General features: G+C 38.6%; 2 protein-coding genes across 2 annotated transcripts in view; both read right to left on the reverse strand.

Moving 5' to 3' along the window:
• Positions 1–4,275, reverse strand: part of LOC145788187 (uncharacterized) — a 37,988-nt gene extending 33,713 nt beyond the window's left edge. Inside the window, exons 1-2 of the mRNA XM_082599878.1 lie at positions 4,258–4,275; positions 3,642–3,822 (exon numbers count right to left, since the gene is read on the reverse strand). Coding sequence (XP_082456004.1) covers positions 3,642–3,822; positions 4,258–4,275 — 199 coding nt within the window. The remainder of the gene's footprint in view (positions 1–3,641; positions 3,823–4,257) is intronic.
• A 1,035-nt stretch (positions 4,276–5,310) lies between these two features.
• LOC145788196 (uncharacterized) overlaps positions 5,311–25,345 on the reverse strand; it is a 40,894-nt gene continuing 20,859 nt past the window's right edge. Inside the window, exons 3-5 of the mRNA XM_082599890.1 lie at positions 19,108–19,235; positions 17,122–17,307; positions 5,311–5,382 (exon numbers count right to left, since the gene is read on the reverse strand). Of these exons, the coding sequence (XP_082456016.1) occupies positions 5,311–5,382; positions 17,122–17,307; positions 19,108–19,235 (386 nt within the window). The remainder of the gene's footprint in view (positions 5,383–17,121; positions 17,308–19,107; positions 19,236–25,345) is intronic.

Consider the following 25,345-nt stretch of genomic DNA (forward strand, 5'->3'; position numbering starts at 1 on the left):
GTACTGCCTGTGACAACTTACTCTTTTCTATACATAGTATTTCGGCAACTTTCCTTCTTTTTTGTTTTCCTGTGTTGCTGGGTTCGGAGCGATCTTGCTCGTCTTCGAGGCTCGGATGGAATGCTTTAATTTCTCCTACAACCTCCAACCTTTTGTATGACATGAATTTCTAGCAAATCTCTTCGTTATCTGTAACGTCACTATTTTTGCCTGGTGGTAAAATCACCAATTCGCAATCCTCTTTGTCACTCATGTCATCAAATACATCAACTGCTTCTAGAGCTGTCAGAAATTGTTTTGACATGCTCAGTGTATCATCTAAAAGTTGCTTTCTCCTTAGATTTGAAATAAAGTTTCGTCTTTAAATATTATCAACAAAAATACTTCAAAGTTCATACTCTAGCAAAGAATAATCACTGGCACTGCTTACTCACACAACCTATAACGGAATGACCTGGATCCGAAGCAAATCCACCATTACGACACAAACCTAGTATAAGATGCATTTGTTGCTTTAAGGTCACGATATAGTATAATCACGAGTTCCCAATGTTCTCGCATGAAAACACGATAAATAAATTAAAAAATACTACCATATTTTGTAATTTTTGCACAAACATGAAAATTGGTGCAAGTACCCAAAAAGGTAGCAAACAAGATTACAACTCAAACGTATTATTTCCATTTTCGGTGTTTCAAAGAACAGACAAAATGTAAGACGACCCCCAACAGTCAAATTTTCCCTGAACTTCAACCGTTACACTGGGTTGAATAAACAACGCACAACAATTTAAATACAATTATGTTATAGTTCCACCCTTACTCTACTGACATGTATCAAGAAATATTTAATTATGTTTTCTTTTCCTGCCAAAAATCTCTGTCAAAATCTTGTTCCCACACGGAAACATTGGGTATTAATGGGGTAAGTTAAGGAAACTCTTTGTTGTTAGTATGTAACACAACTAACCTTACCAGCTCCAATCCGCCAGGAAGTTTACACGCAGAAAACGAAAAAACTATAATCAAAGAAGCAATAAATCTTTAAACTTTAAAGTATGGCACAAGACTTAACTGACACATTTTTATATATATTTCAGTTTCTCACAAAGCAGCAAAAGGAACAGCCTGTGAAAACAACGACCAGTCACTATTTCAACAAAGTTTTCATGACCGCGCAACGCAGGAATATTTGAGGAAACGTCCTCCCAGTCCTGGATTATGCGATATCAAGCAATCCAATGATTTACAGAAAGTTAAACCATAACTGCTGTTTGCGACAATTTTATATATCTACTTAACCACACCATGTTTCTCATTTGCAAACATTTTTAAAAAGATTGTATGGTGACGATGCAGTCCTATTGGTTGCCAGTGTGTCGACATGTCCAATCTTTTGTAGATGCAAGCTCTGAAGACTGAAAGGACGCGATTTGGTTTCACAATTGACATTTTCCGTCTTTTAGTATCTGCTACTGCGAACAATCAATTCATGTCATCACAGCAATCGCAACAAAGAACGAAGATTGAGCTTAAATGAATGATATTAACAACTGAAAATGAAACCAATGTGGTGATCTGTATCTTTCAAAGAATTACGGAATGTAAATATAACCTTCTGCAGCAGAACTTCAAACAAACGTAAAAGTTTCATTTTTGTAAACACGTCGTTGTGCAATACAATAGATGTTTTTTCTGCAAACCCGATTCACACGACAAGAACTCGAAAATATAAATTTCTGAATTTGAACTCGAAGAAAATTGTTTGTGAACTCACATAAAAAGATCGAATTTGCATGCCATTTTCATTGAGTTAGTTTGTTGCTCAATGCAACCACTATTGAAGTCTCTCGGAAAAAAGTAAAAAACTTTGCATTCTTCAAACGCACATCGTAATCTTATAATTCTAGGATTGCAAACATTTTTTGTCAATTTAACGTTTTCTGATCAAATGAAAACATTTACAAAGAATGGACACCAAAGTATCGCTGGGCCATAAAAAGAGTTGAGGATAACGAGCAGGTGCAAGCCTGTATAACTGTCATTGAAAAAACAGTGTTGTAAGTGAGAGGTTGTGATCAAAGAATCAATTACCAATCGCTTTCTTATGAAAATAAACTCGAAGGAATGGAATGTGGCTATGGACAAAACCAAAAATATTCACTTTAAGTTTTCCACATTGCAACGTTTGAGTTTACGATCACCATGCTATGTAGAAACCGATATTATCAACTCTAATAGCTTGATAAAGCTTGAAATGAAGTTGATTTTTCACGTAAGGTAGCAGTCAACTCAAACCAACAAAATCTAAAAACAAATGCACAGCAGCAATATCTTCTTCAATCTTCACATACACTCATACAGTTAAAAAAAAAACTACAACAGAAGACACATAAACCTGACTTCATATGTCCAATGTTTTCATTATGGAAGCAATAACTTAGTACCCACGCTGTTATAGCCCTACTTTTAAGAGTCCTAAGTGACAGACAGGAGTGAATTTACATGGGTAGATGAGACAGTTACCTCGAGTCTCCCTCTTCGAACCCTCTTCTTAGTCAGTTTACATGCTTTAAATAAATTTTATATGCATTCAGGGTGTTTGCGCAACATTGTCATAAGAAAACTTTTCTTTTCAAACGTATTTTAACAGATAGTTTAACCTCAAGCTAATCAAAAGAGTTAACCTCAAGCTTTCATGCTGATTTTTTTTACAGAATTACTAAATCCATCTACCTTATTTTCACAAAATGCCAGTTCGCCAACCGAATTGTAGTCTACTTAAATTCAAAAGTAAAAGTTAAAAAACGCACTACAAGACTTTAGTTTACAAGATCGATTGGGCACTCCATGCCAACTCAACCGCAATTGGAACAACTGCTAACTGCAAGCAGGACTGCAAGATCAAGGTTTCCGTGTAATTGTTATAATCTAATTTGATCTAATTCTTTACATGCAAAGTAAACACAAAGAAACCTTGTATGTTATTCGTAATTTGCATTTTATCGCCACGATACACAACTCAGTGCTTTTGCTCGCGGCGGTGTTAGTTACCAGATTTTGTTTCCAATTCGCTAAACGATTTTAACATACAACACACCACGAGACTGCATTCTAGAAAGTAGAGATCATCGCCATCAACGCTCTTCTTGTCAGGGCGGCTGTTGGTCTGGCAAGTCGTCATCTCATGCCCAGTTTAAATTCAGGCCTGCAGCCACGAGAACAATCAACCCTACTCTAAAGCACATTTCTTACAGCTGTTGCATGCAACTTCGACATTTGTCTAGAAACTTTAAACACACATTCACAAGTATAGGCTATGCTTTCCATGGCCTGCTCGGCAATGTCTAGCGCGAGTAAATGTAAATGATTGGGTGCAACCCTTCACGAATAAAAACCCTTGCAAAAATATTGGGAGTTGTTTGTTTGTGATGACTATTTTCATAATGAAGGTTTAGTTCGGGTTTCTGTAGTTAGAATATACTGTACCCCAAATCCACTCACAACTTTTCCAAACCCTGACCTAAACCAACCAACCCAAGTTCTGTTGTCTATTGTCACAACTAGGTTTGAAGACATTGACGACCAGTTGAGTCGAGTTGACGAACAAGGCTTTGTACAATTATGAAAACTAAACTTACCGAGAGGACCTTCACGACTTCTACTTCTGTTTCGTATGATTGGAAGACTCGATCGTAATCTTCCTCCGCGTGATAGGCTTCCGTACCTTATGACCTCACTGTCGTTCGATGATGACGCACAACCGTATAAGTTGTCAGCCGCGTAACTTGCTCGAGTTCGAATCTTCGTCAACAGAGATGACTGCAACAAAAGCAGCGTGATAAGCGATAGTGCTAACTGCCAACCTACTTCTTTCAAAGGGTGCGGTTGCAATTAGAATAATTTTAGCATGCCCGAAGTCAATTCTTCACAAAATTCCAAATCAGGCATTTTTAATCTTTTTTACTCCTGTGCAGAAGTGTTTTCCTGCATTTAATTGAGAGGTAGAACCAATCAAATCAGATTCAAATATTGCAGCATAACGGCAAAGCGCGTTTTAGTTAACTCAGCACAAAAGCTCAATGAATTTCAATCAAATTTGAAATCAACCTGTCCACAAGCGCACCATTATATCTTCAGTTTCAGCGATTTGTTTCCTACTACTTATCTCTCAGGTCGTTGGAGCTACAGAGTGACCCAAAAAAACGGGCCCGCGTACACTTTATGTCATATCTCCTTTATTTATTCACCGATTGCCCTTATTTTATAGGACATGGCAGAATCAACGACCGTGAGTACACCAAGACTCCAGTGGGAGCTGGGACAAAGAATACACTGTGTTAAATTTTACTACAAGACAAGCTCGTTTAAGAAAACCCAGCACAGTTTCATGCATCAGTTCGAATGTGAAAAGGCTCTATCCAAAAGCAGAATTCAGAACTGGGTGGACCACTTCGAGAAGCATGGGACCGTGGAGAACCTCAACGCTGCCAGTGAGAACCGTCCAGGCCACTCGGGACGTCCCAAGAAGCGGACTGCCGAGCTGGTCAAAAGTGTGAGGGAGTTTCTCCAGCAGAGTCCGAAACGCTCTGTGCGTAAACGAAGTCAGTCTCTCGGTATGTCTCGTGAGACTTGCAGGAAAGTGCTGGTGAACGATATCAGGGCTTACCCATACAGAATACAGACGATGCAGACCCTTACAGCCTCAGATAAGAAGCAGAGGAGCGCTATGGCAGTCAAGATGCTCGAGAAGATCGAGGGGACACCAGGTTTCCTTAACCTCCTTTGGACCTCAGATGAAGCCCACTTCCATCTTGACGGAAAGGCGAACTCCAAGACAAATGTCTTCTGGGGGTCTTCCAGACCCACTGAAGTAGCCACCAAGCCCCTGCACTCTCCTAAGTGCACGGTGTGGGCTGCAATCTCGGCCAGAGGCATCATCGGACCAATCTTCATCGAAGAATCTGGCGCAGCAGTGACAGTCACCAAGGAGCGGTATGTGGAGGTCTTCAAAACCTTCACGAGTGAGCTCCAGACCTTCTACCCGTCGCTCATGAGCAAGTTCTGGTTCCAGCAAGACGGGGTAAGTTCTCACACCTCAAACCTGTCCCGAGATTGGCTGAAAGAGAACTTCGGAGGCCGAGTGATCAGTCTCAAGACTGATTTTGAGTGGGCACCCCATAGCCCGGACCTAAGCCCCCAGATTTTTTCCTTTGGGACTATCTTAAAGACAGAGTGTACGCAGGGAAACCCAGAACCATCACGGAACTCAAGGAAGCCATCAGGGAGGACATGAGAGCCATTCCCAAGTCAGTCTGTAAGAACGTCATGGACAACTTCGTGCTGCGCCTCAAGAAATGCATGGAGGTACATGGAGGCCATCTAGAACACATGCTGTAAAACGGAGAAAAAAAGGCCAAAGACCCTAGTGTTTTGATAAACTAGTTACAACCAAAGTTTCATTTCATTCGGACGAAACACTAAGAAACGGGGCCTACTTAGAGTTGGGGCCCGTTTTTTTGGGTTACCCTGTATTTTAGAAAGTGATAAATCGCTGTGGTTTCTTTGCGGTTACGTTACGTAAATACCTTGACAGCTTCGCTTTACTTAAGTTTTCCTTTTGACACCAAAATAGAAACTTTGCAACCAAGTCAATTCATCTTGCAAGTCCACGTAGGTGTGATTTCGACATTGTAAACCAATTGTACTCAATGTAGATGTCAATAATCCCCTTAGGGGTCCTAATGCTATTGGAGTAGTAAAGCAAGTTCATAGCTCGACACTTCATAAGTAAATGGAGAGCATATACAAGTTTACATCACATTTCTCACACAAACTCCAACAGCATCAAACTGTGTAGCTCAATACAGCTACTAAATAGAAAAATATCCCAGGGGCCAGGAAAGAAGCAGTGTAGAGGCAAATGTTGAACCGTTATTTAAAGCTTATGCGTTCATCTTATTTTTGTCTAAAGTTTTGCTCCTAAAACAGGAAAACGCCGTAAAAGAAGCCAATTGAGTTGATAACACAACACAACAATGACTCATTCATGCCTTTTCAAGTGGCAACACCTTGCTGAGTGTTGACCACATCACAACGTCATCAATGATAGTTGCACCTGGCTACTATAATGTGGGAATAAAATTATGAACACATTCCGATGCTAACTGACGTTGTAGAACATTCCACACCACTCGAAAAGGTGCCACTTGCGTTATTCACCGACGTCGGAACTCGGAAGTGGAAGTTGCCCAACGATCAAGTTCATCCGATGTGTTGCAACACATAAAGTAAGTTAATATAATGGAGAGTTATCAAATGGAAAAGTACTAGCTTTGCATATCTGTTCGAAACAGATCTACTGTATTTTCTTTTAACTCTAAATCACGAAATTAGAAAAGCAATTCCGTTTAGTTGTCAATACGAAAGGGAGATGAAACGGAAACAACTCTCACAATGCAGAAAGCACATTAAAAGCCAAATCAGTAGCCTTGTGCCATGTTTTTTTAAAGACATAGCGAACATTCAGATATAGAATACGAGCGTTTAAATAAAAAATTATTTCAAAATATTTCTAGACAACTGCAAATTGAAAAGTGGTCCAGTGATGTAGGTTTAACCGTCGACATGTGCATTTCCTCCACACAATAATGTCCACTCGGTGTCGCTTTGACAATGACTATCTTCAAACTTTGACAATGACGTGACAATCAAGATGACGCAAAAAAACGTGGAACAAGTGGTAGAACAAACACATTTTTAGCACAACACGACAATAAGAAAGTTAATCATAACGGTGGAGATGGATTAACGACGCTATTGGAGAACACACGCGATGCATCACGGTCTACCTCTTCAAAGGAGACAGTTTGTTGACAAATGATCCACTTTGAAACACCGATCGAACATGGCGTCGGGACAGCCAAGGACAAGCGGCGGCCGGTGGTCAAAATTATTGTTAAAGTTGAAGTTATCACTGAGGTGGTCTGAGGTCCTTTGCAATTATGCCGGTTACGGTTGCCTTTTCGTTATCAACCAGGTTAAAACTGCAATGATGATTACCTTATTTAAAATAATTAGAGAAGTAAAACGGAATAATGACCAGTATTGGAATGCTGGAGCAAAAAAACAATATAAAAATAACGTAGTAATTGTAAGACCACAAACTTTTTTCGAGAATTCAACTCCACAAGAGTTTTTTGTTTATTTCTTTCCACATAGCCTACTGACTTGAGTTAGCCAATATATATACAACGAACTGATCATTTATCCCGACATAGCAGAAGCCACATACAAAATTCATGTATTGTGTGAACATTGATTTACATTTATGAACCATCCAATTAACTTCAAATGGACGCAAATTAGAGCAACCAGAGAAGTTCAATGACAACACATTGAAAATGACTATAGAACATTTGCTCAGGAAGTTTTAATGTTTTATTGTCGAAAAATTGACAAAATAATGAAATATCGTAATATATCGAACATATTTTGTACAGTATTTATAATTTGAATTCATTTTCACTACTTCCATAAACAATACAGCAAAGTACTTTCAAAATTGTTGTTAATTACTCGGCAGCAAAAACATTCCTGGGTTAAATAATACTGCAGGTTCTGCGGTAGCGGAAAATAAGAACTTCCAATACAATATCACTACTTGTGCAGTTGCACATCATGTATTATCACCTAATCATCACAAAACTCCATAAAAACATTCCCAAACACAAGATGCTATCAAACCTTAACAAAGAAAAATATGTCATCGTCGAATATGGATGTTCGGATAAGACTACAATCTTATAACAATGTGTGTTATTCCTTTACAAGACATTCTAATAAAAGAAAAGTGCAAAAACAACTGGACGTCTTGTAGGAGCGATATTTGTTCAAAAACGACATTGACACCTATAAAGCTGCATCAAATGAAGCTTAGAGATTAGTGATATCTATGTCAGTTATCTATTTATTGAGGTCAGATCATCAGAGTTATTGTTTGCATTGCTTAGTTAAGTTGTAGACTTTACCATATGGAAGAAGCCACATTGTAATGGTCAGAATCTAACTCAAGTACATGCCTACTCATAAATGGAAAACATCGCTGTGATGTAATCAGATGTTACATCAACTCAGTAACATGTTATCAGAGAATTACCCATACCAATTTTCCATTCCCTGAACTTACAAATCACGGTTGGCAAACTGATGATGGAAATTATACTGGAAAAACGATAAACGTTCAATTGAATAAATTCGTGTTGTGAAATAGGTCTTCAGCAAACAGTCTGTGTATTCGTGAAGTTCCTCACTGCTGCTACAATCCGGGATCAAACAATGCCCGCATTCTATTTCGTCAGCGTTTGTGTAAGTGGGCTATGACTATTTCTTGTCCAAATTAGTGTATTGGAAAAGTTTGTGGTGGCTTGTTGGCAGTGGCGCCGGCAGGGGGGGGGCAGGCGGGGCAGCTGCCCCCCCAATGTTTTGGGCATTATCTTTTTTTTTTATTAATACATATTAATATTATTTTTTTAATATTTGGATCCCAACCTCAAGTAAGTCAACTCAAGTTGCAAGGGGGGGGGGGGAGGGGGGAGGTAAAAGCTCTCTCTTAAAAGAAAGTATGGAAAACCTTGATGACTAAATTGTACAGTAGATAAAAAGATTTTCTACAGAAGCAAAGATATAGACTTTTTAAAGTTTTAACTAACGTCACATTGATGTAGAAAAATAACAACCTGTTAAATTTTTGATACATCACACTCCCATGACTTCTTCAGCGCGCATTTTAGCATTGGTTGCTTGCAGTGATTCTTTCACTTAAACAAAACGTTTTGTTTCAGCAGTTTTGAGTTGTTCGATTCTTAAGTTGTAAAGGAGACTCAATTTCTCCAATATTTATCATTTATGTTTCTTCTTTAATCTCAGCAGAGTATAAAACTTGTAAAAGTTTTTCATCCATACGACGTCATGAATGAAATTATATCTCAAATCGGCGTAATGACGTAACATCATCTAAACATTTTACCGAATAATAAATTAACAAATTCGATCGTCAAAAGTGGTTTGGTGGTGGTAAATATTACGTAATGAAAAAAATGTGATAAGGTTGGAAGACATTACGTCATGTATTTTCAATACAAATATGAAGTTTAAAATTTATTCTTTTGTTCATAGTCGTAATTCACCTTCAAAGCGGTACTACAAAGAACAATTATCGATAAGGGGGGCATCAAGAATATGTCGACATAACTTTTAAGGTTTACGTCAGCTCCGTAGATCAGTAAAATATAAGGTTCTCATTATCGTGATTGTAAGCCGCGGTTTTTCTCTAAAAAATAGATTCCCGGGAAGCTAAACATTTTTTCCAGCCCTGGTCGAAAACAAGAGAAATTAAATAATATACCATTGTCTTGCACCAGTGGCGTAGCCAAGGGAGGGGGTTCGGGGGTTTCAACCCTTCAAATTGAATTTACGGATGTTAATACATTGTTTACAAGAAAAGTTTTAGCCTATGATGTAATTTGTCGTCAAACTGTGCAAGGATGCAAGCCATCTGCAACTGCTGAGATCGCTTGTTCGATCTAGATTAACATCTAAACAGCTATTCGTTATACAAAACTTGAATATATCAGAAATAACCTAAAGTAACTTCATTGTCTCAAAGCTTTTTGTTTGACACTCATCAAGATGTATGATCTCTAAGACGTTACGTTTTCTAAACTTTGGGTTGACTTCAGAGCATAAAAGTTAGTGACTTACCGGAATAAGATCGTTTTTTGAATCAACCAAAGAGAAAATTGATAAATAAAAAAACTGTAATAATCTCGCAAAAAAAAAGCAATCAATCTATGTCTCTAAAACAAAGTTTGCCTAATTTTAAACCAAACTGTATTAAAAGAGCGAGTTTTGCCAATACCAAACATTCAAATATCTCAGTCTTGAATTAGCAACAAGAAAACATAGAGACTTAGCTTTATTTCCGAAAAATGCCGAAGATCCTTTTGCTATGCCACTGGACAGCACCATTTTACAGAAATATTCATACCCACAATTTTGTTGAAAATGCTCTCAGAATGCACCAAACGGAAAGTAATTTTTCAAAAATTTCTGGGGGAGGCCCCCCAGACCCCCCGCCGCTAAGTGTCGCCTTCGGCGAACACGCCATCGGGCTTCGCCCGCCGGCTGTCAACACCCCCCCTTTCAAAATTTTGGACTATGCTACTGTCTTGCACTGTCAATATTTTGCCCCCCCAATGTTGAAGGTCTGGCGGCGCCACTGCTTGTTGGCACTTCTTGTAAACGACGTTTTCAATTTTGAGTGAGTTGTGTGGCGTCTCTTTAGTAGAGCTGACAGAAAATGACGTGTTGCGTTAGAAACAACACGGACTGTGAGTTAATACGGTTAATATGCCTTCAAATTTCCTTCACTATTTTAAAAATTAAAGCCACTTTTTGGAGGTCTGTTACGTCAAAGTAACGAAGATGTTGTCTTACTGGAGGACGGAATGAGTCAATGGTCTTCACTCGATTTGTGGAATGTTTGTCCAAACATGTTTTTATGAAAACCCAGTTTACTCAACCGACAAAATCGCTTCATCTTACGCTAGACGTTTAGTGATGTTACTTTTTGATTTTCCTGTGGACTAAAACTCTCTGCTATAGCATCTAACTTGCCTAGAAAATTTCGCAAGATATTCTCAGGTTTTGTTGGTCACCACAGTGAAATACGAAGCTGCAAACATCTTTTGATACATGCCTGCTTACAGGAAAAATGAATTAAAGCTACGATTTCTTGAAACATACTGTTGGCATTGGCAAAGAGGTTAGCCTTGTGGCGTGTTCCATTCTTTAGCCTTGTAGATACACAATACAGCAGTGAATATGAGCATGAATACCATGCGGATCGCAAGTTGCCGCATTGTTCAAATGGTCACGTGGTGAGAATGTAATAAATATATTTTTATAAAGCGACAACTTATACTTTTCTCAGCTGAATAATTATGAAACTGAAACCAAAAACACATCAAAATTTAAAAAATCGTCATGTTTATCTCCAGCAAATAGGTAAATTAAATTGAACACCTGCAACCAACCTTTGATCATTTGAGACTTTTTAATGGAAAGTTTTCAAAAGTCACAGGAAACTCCGCCAAGATTTCAAACATTTAGTTTGACAGTACAGCATTTTTTTCAAATGTAAAGTATCAATGACAATTGCAATGGCAAGATTAATTACACACTTTGATAGATATAGAAAAAAGTAGAAATACTTTAATAGAAATAACATCGTTTTGACATTGATATTTACAAAGCAAAAAACTTATAATCATGGCAGCTTAATGCCCTCAAATAGTGGTAGGCTACTAAATGTATCTGAGAAAACAAGAGTAAATTACGACTTGGATAGAAATAGTTAGGACTTTAAACTAAAGGTAGCCCTAAGCGACCTTCGATGGACCCACACTGCGTTTGAAAAGGTTATTACGTCATAACTTAATACCATAGTGGTGGCCGTTCAAAACCTCACACAACAGGATTCCATTGTCATTGGAAAACATTTCCGTCGTGAATTATCTGTTCAAAGAACGGTTACTGCTTCAGGGTCTATTGACGTTTGGTAGCTGCCACTGTTCGGTAATGTTTGTTGATAGCTTTAAAAGTTTTTAGCTAAATATGGATACACTTGCACTTGCCTTGCTTTTGACTACCACATGAGACTCCGACCGCTCAATTTGTAACACAAGAAAAGATATACGAGCGCTGGCTAATGGTGAGAACAAGAAGTGAAATGAAAGTTGAATGTAACACTACTCCGGATAAGCTTCAGGGATAGTTTTAGTAACTTTCCAACAATCACCTAATTTGAATAACCAGCTTTCCCTGCCTGACTACCAATGACATATGTCAACAACAGACACCAGCGCAGGGTGTTATCCCTATTTGGATGCCACCGATGCCATTGTGATAAATTGATCAACGAACTTGTACATTTACTAAACTTCATCCATATTGAACAACGGCCTGTAGTCTCTTACTACAAACATTCAATGTTCCCTTCATTGCCGCGCAGTTCACACGCACGAAAGATACAAACTAAACCAACTCACTATTGCTCACTTCTCTCAACTGAAACAGTTTACCATCAGACAAATGTGGTAGCTTAGAACTTTCAGATTTTTGATCGTTTGTATACGAAACCATATCGCTGAACTTGAGTGATCTGACCTCTCTAGACTAAACCAGCAAAGGTCGCGACGAAAGATAGCGAATTATGATTTAACGATTGCGATCTTTTTTCGCGAACGTCACGGTTCGGCGCGCACAAAGATAGCCAACAGCAAATTGTGCTGTGACGTAGACAGCAACCTTGCATCTTGACGAAAGAAGCGATCGACCGCGTTTGGGTGTGAAGTTGTAAACACTGAACAGATCATTTCTTGATGGGTTTAAATGCGGGTGCAAAACGTATTGTAACGCAACAAAGTTTTGTTTAGACGCAAAATTATTTTGCCTTGGTTTTCCTTCCCCAAATAAAATTTACTTGGAACAGCCTTACTGAACTATCAAATAAGTAAACAAAATCAGTCAGGTGGACTTGACTGATTTTCTTTACTTATTATGTATAATTGTTCGGTTGCGTTGCATCCCAAATAAAGGATCCTTATATAACTTTTTATCTTCAATAACAGCAAAGAACCAGAACAGAGGATTAGAGACATCAGCGCCTATTCTTTAATTGCACTATCAACCCTTTAGTTTTTTGCAGTAAAAAGTTGCACTTGGCAAAGTGTATACAAACTACAGGTTGCTTTAAAGATCTTCTAAAGGTCTGAGATACGACTCGCTTCTAAGCCAGGCTCTGAAGTAAGTAAGTGTCATTATTAACAAGTTTTATCATCGATGAAACCCATAATTATCTAATGTCGTTTTTTCAGGTTATTTTATATATGCATCAGAATGTAAACAACGGATTTAATTTCAATGATAAACTGCATGAATTAATCTGCTCAGCTCTAAACAGCATGTGAATGATTCACGGATATAGAAAGTGTCAACATGTCAGAAAACTGGACAGCCCAGTGCATTTGTACTTCCACACACAACAAGATCACGTTTACAAAACTGTCATGAAATCATCAACCAGCAGCTTAAGATTATTATTTTCTTACTAGTTCTTGTGTTCAACATAAAATGAGGCAAATATTGTTTATAAAAGCAATCAACAAAGTAATCGGCATCACCTAATATGTTTTCTTTAACATGTGTTCCAGCAAAAATCGTGCTTTGTTATGAAAATTTTATGATACAAAAACTGATGACTTTTCAGCACAACAATAAGAACTAAACAATAATATTTATTTTGTTATCATGGTATTCTTGAAAAACATAAAGTAAACTTTCTTTAACAAAAATAAAAATAGATGACCATGTAAGTTTTCACTTCATTTCAAAATTAAAACTAAACTATCAACCATCCCAAAAAGTGTATCAAACATAAGAACTAAAAATAAGATGATGAAAATATTATTATTGTTGTTTGGGTGGTTAGGGACTAGAAGTTGAATGATGTTATCAACAAAACAAAAGGTTATTACAGTACAAAAAAAAAAGCATTGTTGCTGCACAATGTCATGTGTTTGAACCGAAAAACCAATCGCCTTGACCTGGGATTGAATATGTTTAGATGTTTCCCACGAAAACGTAAGTATTCCTTCGTGAGTTCAACAGAGCGTGAAAAAGCAACTGGACAGTGACATCACAGTTGTGTGCGAAAAGACACCATACATCCCGGAACAAAGTCATAGTTCACGTTGTCAATGTTTTGCAATACCAAATGCCAACTCACACTTCCGTTAGTGTTTTTCAAATAAATTTGGAATGAACACAAGAACTTATATTCAAATGAGTCATTTTTTGTCGTGTTCAGGCATACGCCCGGCTTGGTTGCAAAGTTAGATCAAGACAGGAAGACAAGGAAGCCAATTTCCGTGTCCATGTTGTAGCTTGTTGTTGAGCCAATCACATAACTGTGTGCCCTCGATAGATGTCAAACCTTCGCCCCTTTTGAATGTTGTACAAGGACTCTTAAAACTCAGCTGCATAGACGGGTTTACATACAAATTTTATGACATAACATTGTTCATTTGAAAGATGTCTTCATAAAACTACGTAGACGCTAACGTGGACAAATAAAATAATTTGCTTTGTGAGAAGTCGCAAATGATATATACAAAAAGTGAAAGATGTGTTTAGTTTCGCCGCTGTGCAAAAATTCTGAAACTGTTATGGATCTTCCCCGGCTTCATGCTCTTCTTCGTCGAAATAAAACTTAAAACAAGTTCATAAACACAAAGCATTATTTGGTGCATAGTCAGGCCATGGCCACCTGGAGATGTATCTTTAGGAAGCCATGGTCAGGCTAAAACTGACTTTGCAATCACGAGGTAAAGAACAACAGTGGTGAGAACAATAGTGGTAATCTTCAAATACAGTATGACAAACAAGAAAACAATTTCAATGCACTCTGGTCCAATAGCAAGCTATAATTTTGTCATGTAATTGTTGTTTGTTGTTTTTCACGTGTCAGCTTTTCCAAACTGTGTGTTCGAAAAAAATGTTTAAAACTTAGATGGCATCAATTTGTTTCCAATCGTATATCAGATCTCGCTTGGTAGTTCAGCTTTTTTACTGCTTCTCATCGACGTAAACTAACATGCTGTAAATGTTTCCTCCTACAGTTGTATTCGAACAAGCAACTCTGTAACTTCAATACGCAGACATAAACACGAAACAGTGCTACAAAACAGCGTTCGTATATGTGAGCGCTGGCGCCACCATACGAACAGTTATATATTTACATTGTTGAACCGAGGCGTATGTCGCTAAAGTATGACACATTTTTATAAAACCAATGTCTTTCCTCTTTGTGTTTGTCATCTGTTTTTTTCTTGTTGTGTAATGAAAAAAAGAAACAACGGGTATAAAGCCCTTTATATTCAGTCTTAAACATCGGGAAAAATCGCGGAGTGGTGAGCATGCGTCCATATGAAATAAGTACAGTAAAGAGCACCAGGTTCACGGCATAAAGGTTTACCACAGCAACCTTCCAAAGCAAAATCCGGGTCTCAGACAAACCGCATTGACAGACGAACTCGTCATTCGTACAACAAACTCAAAACAAAAAGTTTAGTTCTCTGGTCACTTGAGATTCATTTGAGCCTGTAGAAATCTTTATACCGCGGCTCCAGTGTTCTTCACTGCAGCCTACTAAATTGTTTTTAGAAGCTTGAAATCTAGTTCTAAAGATGATAATGATGATGGCGTATGAGCGATCTTTCCAGGCCAGATTGGAGGGCAGGAAATCTTCAGCCACTCAGCAGTCTCGTCGTCCAGGACCCTCAGACCATGCGCACCGTGTGGAGGCCGGTGGGTTAGGCAGTGGTGGATGACATGGTCTGCGGTCTGTTCCGTGGCACCACACTCGCATTCTGATGAAGGAGCCAGGCCCCACTTGTGCATGTCCGAACGAAAGCGGCCGACGCCAGTTCGCAGGCGGTTAAGCCTGACCAGTTGTAAAGATGGCAATTCTCCAGAAAAAAATATAAACCCTAATAGTTTTCCTTAATAATCTTGCGGTTGCGTTTGCATTTCCAATGCTTTGCTGCACGAGTTGTAGCGTTTCGACAATGTGTATCACTGTCACATCACATTTTGTTACAAGTTCGTCAGTCAAAGAGATCTAAGATCCGGATTATCTAAGATCCGGATTTTGCTGTGGAAGGTTGCTGTCGTAAACCTTTATGCCGTGAACCTGGTGTTCTTTACTATACTTATTTCATATGGATGTTTACAAACTTGTTTAGATTTAATTAGCTTTGTTGTAGGCCTATATCGCATACGAGCAACTAAAATTAACAAAGTGCTCCACTAGGCATAAATAGGGTTGTTGTAGTAGACTGTACGAAAAATTAATAGAAGAGCTATTTTAACTCTGAACATTTTAATAATATATTGCTGGTTTGCATTTCTAGTTATTTCTAATGTCATGATTTTGTCTTTTGCATGTATTGTGACGTGTTTATGTCTGCTTATGCTGGATAACGGATAAGCATTAATTTTGTTTCTGTAGTTAACCACTGCAATGTTTTTCGATCTTCTCTGATACAGGGAACACTTTACGCATTAAAATAATCTTACAAAACACTAAATAAAATTTTATAATGATGAAAAGGTGGCAAAGGTGAGTCCCATACTTGAATCCAAGCATCGATAAGTAAGAAGATAAGGTTTTCATTATACCAAGTCTTGGGCACTAACAAGAGTAGGGTGGCCAGTGCCTTGCTCTCGATCGCCTTTACTTCAGCAACTACGCCAACACAATGTATTACACCCAAGGTAGGGGTGAGCGGTACTTTTCAACAACCAGCTTAAACTGGGAGGCGAACAGGATGGCATGATTGGAAAGCGAGTGCTTTACGCTGCACCATCTAGCCGGTATCACCCTATTGATTCGGCGAATATGTTTAGCCATGCCATTCAAAAATCAATTTAGCAATGTAGTTGTAAATTTGCGGCTACGTAGGTTTAAAATATGGGCATTCCGAAGTGCAGAGGATTTCCTGGACTGCCATCAAAACTAACCAAAGTGTCTTAAATCAAGAATCTACTGAAAAAAAAAATCAAAGAAAAATAACTTCAATTTCTAGGACATGTGATGCGAAAAGGAAAAATTGCAACATCTCTCTCACAGGCAAAATTGAAGAAACACGTGCCCAAGGCAGACAAAGATCAACCTACTTAAACCAACAAACCGATAAAATCAACACCAACATACACCTCATACACACAGCAAAAGACCGAGAATCTTGGAAATTTTTCATGCAAGAGGCAGTCGTCGTCGTCGTCGTCGTTCGTATGAAGCAGAAAGTTTGTGGTCAGCCGAATGGCTGGACCGGACTTGGCTGGAAGGACTTGGCTGGCTGGAAGGACTTGGAGCCAACTTTTCGTCAGATCGTCAAGTGTGCGGAGGCCTGTTATTCCATTGCGAGGGGAATAGATGGGACACCCAAAGATGATGTGGTTGGCAAACAGAATAAAGTGTTCAATATGTAAACTCACGTTGTTCTGTGGGGTGCCGGAAATGACGTCCGCATGTTGTGGATACTTGTGTTCAAGGTAGTGCAAAAATGCAGAGCGTTTTTTGTCAGCCTCCATTGGAGACATTGAGCCATCACGCGCTGTGCCTCGCAGTGTAGAGTATCCGCTTAGTGGCGCATTAGGACTCTTCTCGCTATAAGCTCTGGCCTGAAGATAAATGCAAGTTTGAAGAATAATCATCGATTCAGGTTATTGTGTGACAGCATCATAACATCTGTCGTTTACCTGATACTCATTTTGACTGATATCTTTAGATTATTTTGGAGAAAAGCAGCTAGTTCATTACAATCGCGATTCAATGATGTAAAGCAGTAGGCTACAGTGGGTATCAAACTGGGGTGAGCACACCTCTGAAGATCCGTGACTAAGTTTTCAGGGGTCCACGCAACATCTTTTAAATTCGTTGACTAACAAATTATGGTGGTCAATTTTTCTTTCAAATTGCTTGTCTTTTCTTTGTTTTACACTTCTAAATCATTTCACACAAAATTTGTCATTTGACAAACGACCAAAAAGAACTTACGCGACGTTGCGAGAGAGCACTCCTGCCGTTTGTCCAAGCATAACATGTTAACGGCAAGATAAAAAAAATTATCTAACTTTGAAATGAGTATTTAGACGCTGATATCTTTTAAATACTGTCCTGGTTTCTTGATGTTATTGAGAAATAAAAGTTAGGCAAGCATCTTTTACTTAGGATGCAAACGAACGATTAAACGCAGCCTAACAAGTGAAAACAATCAGGTTTCAGAATTTAGACACGCCTAATCTATAAATGAAGCTTTCGCCACCGTAACGGTGGTTTGTTTAGTATCTAGTAAAACACAAATAAATGAGAACATGAAAATTAACCGGTGAAACTACTTTAGAGTACTGTGAAACTTGTTCAGAGCAAGAACTTCTTAACCGTTGCAAACTACATCAGATTCATTGTGATTTGTGAAAGATATCATAAAACTACCTAGAAATAACCCCTCGTCAATGAAACACTGTGCACATCTAAATGTTACACACAAGTAACTTTTATGCCGTCGTTGATAAAGATTTTCTTGATTTAAAACTTGATGAGGTCCACCATCATTTTAAGAAAGTAAAATGAGGCCGCTAGGAAAACAAAGATCGAGGAACAATAATTTAAAGTCACAGTTGCTAGAAACGATTATTGTCTATTGAACACCCAAACCTTTTAGTATTCAGTGTAACCAGGCCCGGATGTAGGGGGGCAGAGGGTGTAGTTGCCCCGGGCCCCCCTTTTGAAGGCCCCCTAATGCGGGGAAATGTGATTTTTGTTGTTATTATTATTTTCTCACAGCCTTTGAAGCTTCTGCAAAATGCCTTTTCTTTCAAGGTTAATTTTTAGTCACAAGGTGGCGACTGAGCTTGGCGCGAAGGCATTAGCAACGGTGTGGGTGACTTTCAAGTTACCTTGCAAAATTTTTTCACGGGGCCTCCGATCTAAAAGTGCCCCGGGCCCTTCATCAGTTAAACTCGCGCCTGACTGTAACGACCTAAAATATTTCATAAGATGAGAGCTTTGGAAACCATTTCGGCTCTTGGTTGGCCAGAGTTCCACTGTTTATCGTGCGAACCTTATTTTCCAGTCTAAATGTCAAGGGGCTTTGAATTTCACAATTCTCGGAGCGAACTCAGTAGATGGTGCAATTAAAGATGTGGTTTGTTCCTACAAGCCACACTAATAAATAGCGAATGGCGCTACCCTCATTTCTATATGTCTGTGCGAAACAATCTAACACGGGTACCAAAGAAATTGACTATAACTCAGGCATTTCATTCTATGCAAGTGCATTGCAGCAAGCCAAATACGTTTTCACTCATTACGAAACTCCTTGCTTTTGTGTGGTGACTATACAGTATACAGCAAACTACTTCACAAGATGTCGAAAATAATAGCCATCTTTATTTCCGACGCTTTGTCAGTCTACATACATGTAGAGGAGGAGGAGGATGGACTTCACTGTGGCGACGATCCATTTGGTTCCTTCTGGGAGCAGAGCTTTGCACCGACGAAGAGTTGTTCATCATGTCCGTGAGATGTCGGTTGATCCCGCTACGGTCTGGTTACACAGACGAACAATGTACAACCATGGTGGTTTAGAGAGGAATATGTCTAACAAACTTTCACCAAATACCAAAAATGGCAATTAGCCTGCAAGTTTACGCTGTAAAGAGGAAACATAGTGTTACTCTAGTAATCACCTTACAGTAATCACCTTACACGTCTAGTAATAGTTTATAGTTTACACCAGAAGAACGTATCATGATACAGTAGACCGACTGTTGATCATTCAAGTTATTGTAGGACTACCCACGTAGCCTACTGCATTATCACACAGTTATACAATGCAGTGCAACCATGTGAAAATACTTTAAACAATTAGTTGAAAAAAGATGAGCTAAACGTATGAACGTGTCCTACTCAACTACTATAACTTTCAGATAACTTGTCTCATAGGTCGTCATGGTATGTTTCCCTTGTCAAATTCGTCTAACATTTGGACCCTGTTTCAACTTAAACTTTGTTAAACAGTGAGAAATTATATGCTGTCTTTGTCAATAGACAAAAAATTAAAACCCGTTCTATCAAATATTGTTATTCAAAAAGATCTTTTGTTTTTAAATTGGATCAAGTCATAAAATTCATTAGCAACTAGAGCAGAAGTGCCGATTTTCTAGATGAACAGCTACAAGCACTCAAAAGACAGCAGTCCGTCTAAGGGCGTCAACGACCAGTCACTATCATTGACAATTTGTTCATCATCATCATGATCGTGACAATTTGTTAATTTGTATTGATGCAAAAAGAACGTTGAATGTCCGCAGAAACTATGAGCAACAGATGACCAGAAACAACAGCTTCGAATTGCAAAGATTCTAAAGAGTAGATGACAAAGAACTAATCGCATCCATTTAGGCCTTGCTGTGCAAACAAATGAAGATCTGCAGTTATCGAGTTTCACTGTACCAAGGTTCAGTTACAATATAAACTACAAAAAATAAAAAATCATCAGTTTAGTTTAAAAGCGTTGAACATTGACGTCAAGCAGCACGGCTAACGAGAAAAAAAGTTAGAAATATAATTTTACTTTTGTTTGATTTAATTACTTTTACACATGGTCATCCCGGTACAGTTCAAAAGGAACAGACAGAAACATCAGACATGAGTTTGTAGCAAGTTTTAAATTCTTGCGGTCAACAACACACCCAAACCATTCGCACAAACATGTCTTACGCAAAATGTATTATTTACGTTGAACAAACGTCCAGAGACAATATTTTAATCAAATTGTTTAAGTTGGTGGAAATCCACTTCAGTTTTGGTCTTTGCTATTGCCTCATTCACACAGACATCAGGGTCACCTCTGCTTCGCTGGCACAACCTTTAAATTAAAACTTCCTACTGCACGAAAGACGGTTTAACTTCATTTTTGAACTAACAAACTTATAAACTACAGTATAAAGATAGTTTTTTAACCTCCAATCTGTGACCAAACATACGTCATAGGTTCTAAGCGTTTGCGACTGAGATTGAAACAAGATTGATCTTGGCTTGCTTAGTCTTCTAGCCTGATAAAGCCTGTCGTGGCTAAAGGAAATGTGATATTGTATTAATGAGATACCATAGTCACTCGCAACATAGTTTTATCATCGTTTGTGCTGTATTTCTGTTTGCTTAAACTTTAGATTATTACCTGTGTGCTACTGGTGCTACTGCTGAATGTAATATATTCAAATCCATGGTTACCAGCATTGTTCCGCCTAATCTTGAGTTTCAATTAATTAATGATTCCCATGAGTCTATGAGCAATGAACTTCCTCGACAGGCTGTAGCACACTATGGTAGTCAATTAGTCATAGCATTCCACCAACACGAAGTCAATAAATTTTCACTGACTCAATGCCATTAACCGTTTGTTAATACATCTGAACGAGAGCGTCTGTATCCATTTACTGCAATTCTCAAATTAATAGCAAACCTCACTATTGCAAGTACAGCGATACACTGTATTGTTGACACAATTGCGAAACTTTTATCACATAATTAATAAAAGCCAACACTTTCAACAAAAATCAGTAAACGTTGATAGCCACTAACCTATATGACTAAAGTACTGTATAACAACTTTCACGTAGAACTTTAATTATGAGTTTGTGTTGGCAGTAGTGTTGACAGGGGGGTCCAGGGAGTGCTTTTAAACCCGGGCCCGGAACGATTTTAGGAGCCTGTTACCTTTCCAAAGGGCCCGGGACCTTGAGAAACCACCGCGTATTCTTTGGATGTGATGCGTTTTTTTTTTAGAAATCTTTTGAATTGGGGTCCGAGGATCTCATTGGTACCGGGCCCAACTTATCCTTTCAACGCCCTGTGTGTTTGTGTATGTGCAGAACCGCTATTTCAGAATTAGGATAAAACATCAGCATTGGCACAAGACATAGCAAACAAATAATGTGTCCAGACCTTGACTACACACTTGGACACGATACCGAAGTCAAGTGTCTTAAGATGAACTAACAGTCTCTTGAACAATTACGTTTCATTATAACACAACTCTTGAAATTACAGAAATGACTTGAAGCAGGTTAGTCATCGTCAGGGCCAAATAAACACGTTACGCAATTCTGGGGTTATGTGAAAGCTAATAAATTTTCAGCGGTTTCCAAACTTTTTTAGACTACGGCACACCTAAAAATTTCGGAATCAACTGTGGCACAGTGGATTTTCTATCTCATCATCGTCGATAAATTGGTTACTGTTTCGTCGTCAACTATAACTACTGTAGGCTAGGGTGGCTCGTTTTTGAACTTTTTTTTTAAATTCTCTCGAGGTAGTGGGGAAATGGTGCCAATGAGTGAGAAAACGCTCATGACAAAATTTGAGATTTGTAAAAAAATTGTCTTCAGCCTCCTCATGGGGCCCAAAAATCGAAAAATGGGGTCAAAAACGCATTTTTTTTCAAAAATATTTTTAGTTTGGGTAGTTACAAACTTACAATATTGTTTAGATATACCTAATTAGCCTAAGAAAAAAAATTGGAGTCATTTGAACTATTCCTTCAGCTTCCTCACAGCTTCTGAAAATTTCCATTTTGATGAAAATTTCGCATTTTTGTGGGTGGTTACATAATACATAATTGCGTTAGACATTTTGCCAGCTATAAAACGTCATTGTATTTCTCTTTATAGACCTGCCCTGAGCTGTTGCGTCATTTTTTAATGAAATTGGGTTAATTGGTAGGAAAAAGTGACGTATTTTATTTGAATTTACGTCACTGACGAAGTTTATAGTTATGTAACCACAAATAAAAATGCGAAATTTTCAACAAAATGAAAATTTTCAAAAGCTGTGAGGAAGCTGAAGGAATAGTTCAAATGACTTCAATTTTTTTTTTAGGTTATTTAGATATATCTAAACAATATTGTAACCACCCAAACTAAAAACATTTTTGAAAAAAATTGCGTTTTTGACCCCATTTTTCGATTTTTGAGCCCCATGAGGAGGCTGAAGACAATTTGCTACGAATCTCAAATTTTGTCATGATTGTTTTCTCACTCATTGGCACCATTTCCCTACTACCCCGAGAGAATTAAAAAAAAGTTCAAAAACGAGCCACCATACTGTAGGCGTACTACAGTATACTTAAGACAAGCGTGACTTATTTTCGCTTCACTCCTAATAATCGGGTTTATCGGCAGGGGCGCCGGAAGCGGGGGGCAGGGGGGCGGATGCCCCCCTGCCCTCAATTTTTCTGCAGATGGAGGGGCAGGGGGGGCAATGGTGCCCTTTTAATGTCATGTAAACTACTGCACATTTTGCAATATAACAATTTCTGCTATTCGCTTTTAGCCTAATTATAATCTTTCATTTTTGTCTCAAAATAATATTTACGGCACAAAATTTTGCAACACAGTACAGGCCTTAAAACTCGTTTTTTTTCGGCAGCCATCGTGGCCTACCGGGAGCTCCTTCTCGGCGGCCAAATCTGCGTGCTTGGAGGCCAAAATACAAAATAACGATAGCACAAGTATATAGAATTAAACTTGCAACAATGCTAAAATGATCACATTAGCGTTGTTGAAGTCTGGGCCTGGGCGACGTCCTACAATACAATCATTGCACCACGCAATAACTGCTTTATCGGGATTGTAATCCGGTACTGCGGGACCATCTAACGACACTCGCACGAGTGCCTCAGTGGCTTAGCTAGGGCGGGGCGAGGGGGCGGACCGCCCCGGGCGGCACGTCTGGGGGCGGCACTTTCAGACTACGATTTTTGATTTTGATTATAATCTGATAAAAAAACGCATTTCATTTTCACATGCTTTTTCTTGAAGGGACGGAAAAATCTGAATCCGCCTCGGGCGGCACATTCCCTAGCTACGCCACTGGAGTGTCTCCAATGTGGCTAATTTTAAAGGTTCGCCACTACCCTAAAATTTTTTTAGCAACGAAAAACAACGTTCAACATGTGTTGACCATGATGGCAAGGTAATAAAATAAGTATTTCAATGATGTAAAGGACATTACTAAAAGAAGCATAATTTTTGCATAATATAATCAAAAAATATTTTCCCCTCGGATGTCAACTAATCTAGTTCTTCTTTTTAACAACGATTCAATGTCCGACAACATCGAATCGACATAAAAACGACAATATTGTCAGCCGACGTAAATTAGCACTTCGGATTAAGACTTTGTTAAAATAAGCGTCGGGAATTACAAACAAGACTTACAGCGCTGGTGATTGCAGATGGATATATTCCATCAATAACAAATATTCCCGCACAATGCAACAGTGGCGATTATGACGCGCTGACCTAATTTTGCGTCACTCTTTGATACTACATGTTTTCGACAGTTAATCCACAATCATTCTATTGCAAAATTAAATAATTGGTTAGAAAAGACCGGCGGCCAAACTTGGCCGATTGAGGAGGTAGCACCGGCTGTCATTCAAGCACTACTTAGCGGCCATGGCCGCAGGCTGCTTTAAGGCTTGACCGTAGGTTACATCATTATAACATAGCATGATGCCCTTCTTTGTATACCGGACACTTGTAGGCTATCATTACTCAATACATAGTGAGCTGTTATCGCTATATCTTATCTTAAAACTTGAAAAAAAATTGGCCTTTTAGTAAACAAAAGTGCCCTTTTTTGGTAATCTTGCCCCCCCCCCCCCAGTCAAAAATCGTTCCGGCGCCCCTGTTTGTCGGATTTCAAGCAATTGATTTACCACAGCTAGGTTTCCGAAAAAGGGTAGTAGTATTCATCAGAAATAAATCCGTTTCAGGAAGTTTTGTGTCGCATGACGGGGATTCAGGTCCTTCCGGATCCAAACTAATTAATGAGGTCTGACTGCAGTTTGTTTAGTTGTGGAATGTCAACTTCCTCTTTCTTCTTCTCAGTCTTTCACGTTGATGTGATAACATCAATCATTTTACTTTGCACCAATCGCGAAAACGTAGCCTACTGTAGGCCTAATGTAACTTATAAAAATTGAGCAGATAGCTGGAACCAGCAAAGACTGTAGCCTTATCCCACAGTCACCGAGCCAGCTGCTTTTATTGTACTGTAACATGTCATTTAGTTTAGAGTGTTACCCAAACTACAGCTACTTGCTTCCGAACACTGTCTATCCGGCGTCCTTTCCAGCGTCGTGGCATATGCACTATGCAGGCTGCGGTCAACGTAGAGAATATTTGTTCTCTTTTGTGAATGATTGGGTATAAATTACTGTGTAGGAGGTACACTTGAAGGACGCTTACGATATTATAAACTAACTCATCAATGCATTCATCACTTCAATTGTCTGACGATTTGTGATCTTTCTGCAACGGTTGATGCAACTCTGACTCCTGTGAGTTGTGACATCACAAGTAGCGCTGCAAAAACGTAACCTACTAGGCTACTACTCTAGTCTACAGTAAAGCTAGTGGCAGTTTATCAATTATAGGCTATATAGTTTTTCTGCAAAGGTCACGATTACGCCTGTTGCAATTACAGTAGTGAAAGGTTATTGGCATGACTGAAGCTACTTGTGCTTATCTAAAATTGAACTTTTGCAACATTATGGTAATACTATCAATCCAACTGCATTTTTAAGTGATTGTGATTTATCCACAAGCGTGGTAGAAGAAAACTACCCCTGAACAAAACATTTACAAA

The sequence above is a fragment of the Aplidium turbinatum genome, chromosome 1 (assembly GCF_918807975.1).
Source record: "Aplidium turbinatum chromosome 1, kaAplTurb1.1, whole genome shotgun sequence".
Taxonomy (NCBI): Eukaryota; Metazoa; Chordata; class Ascidiacea; order Aplousobranchia; family Polyclinidae; genus Aplidium; species Aplidium turbinatum.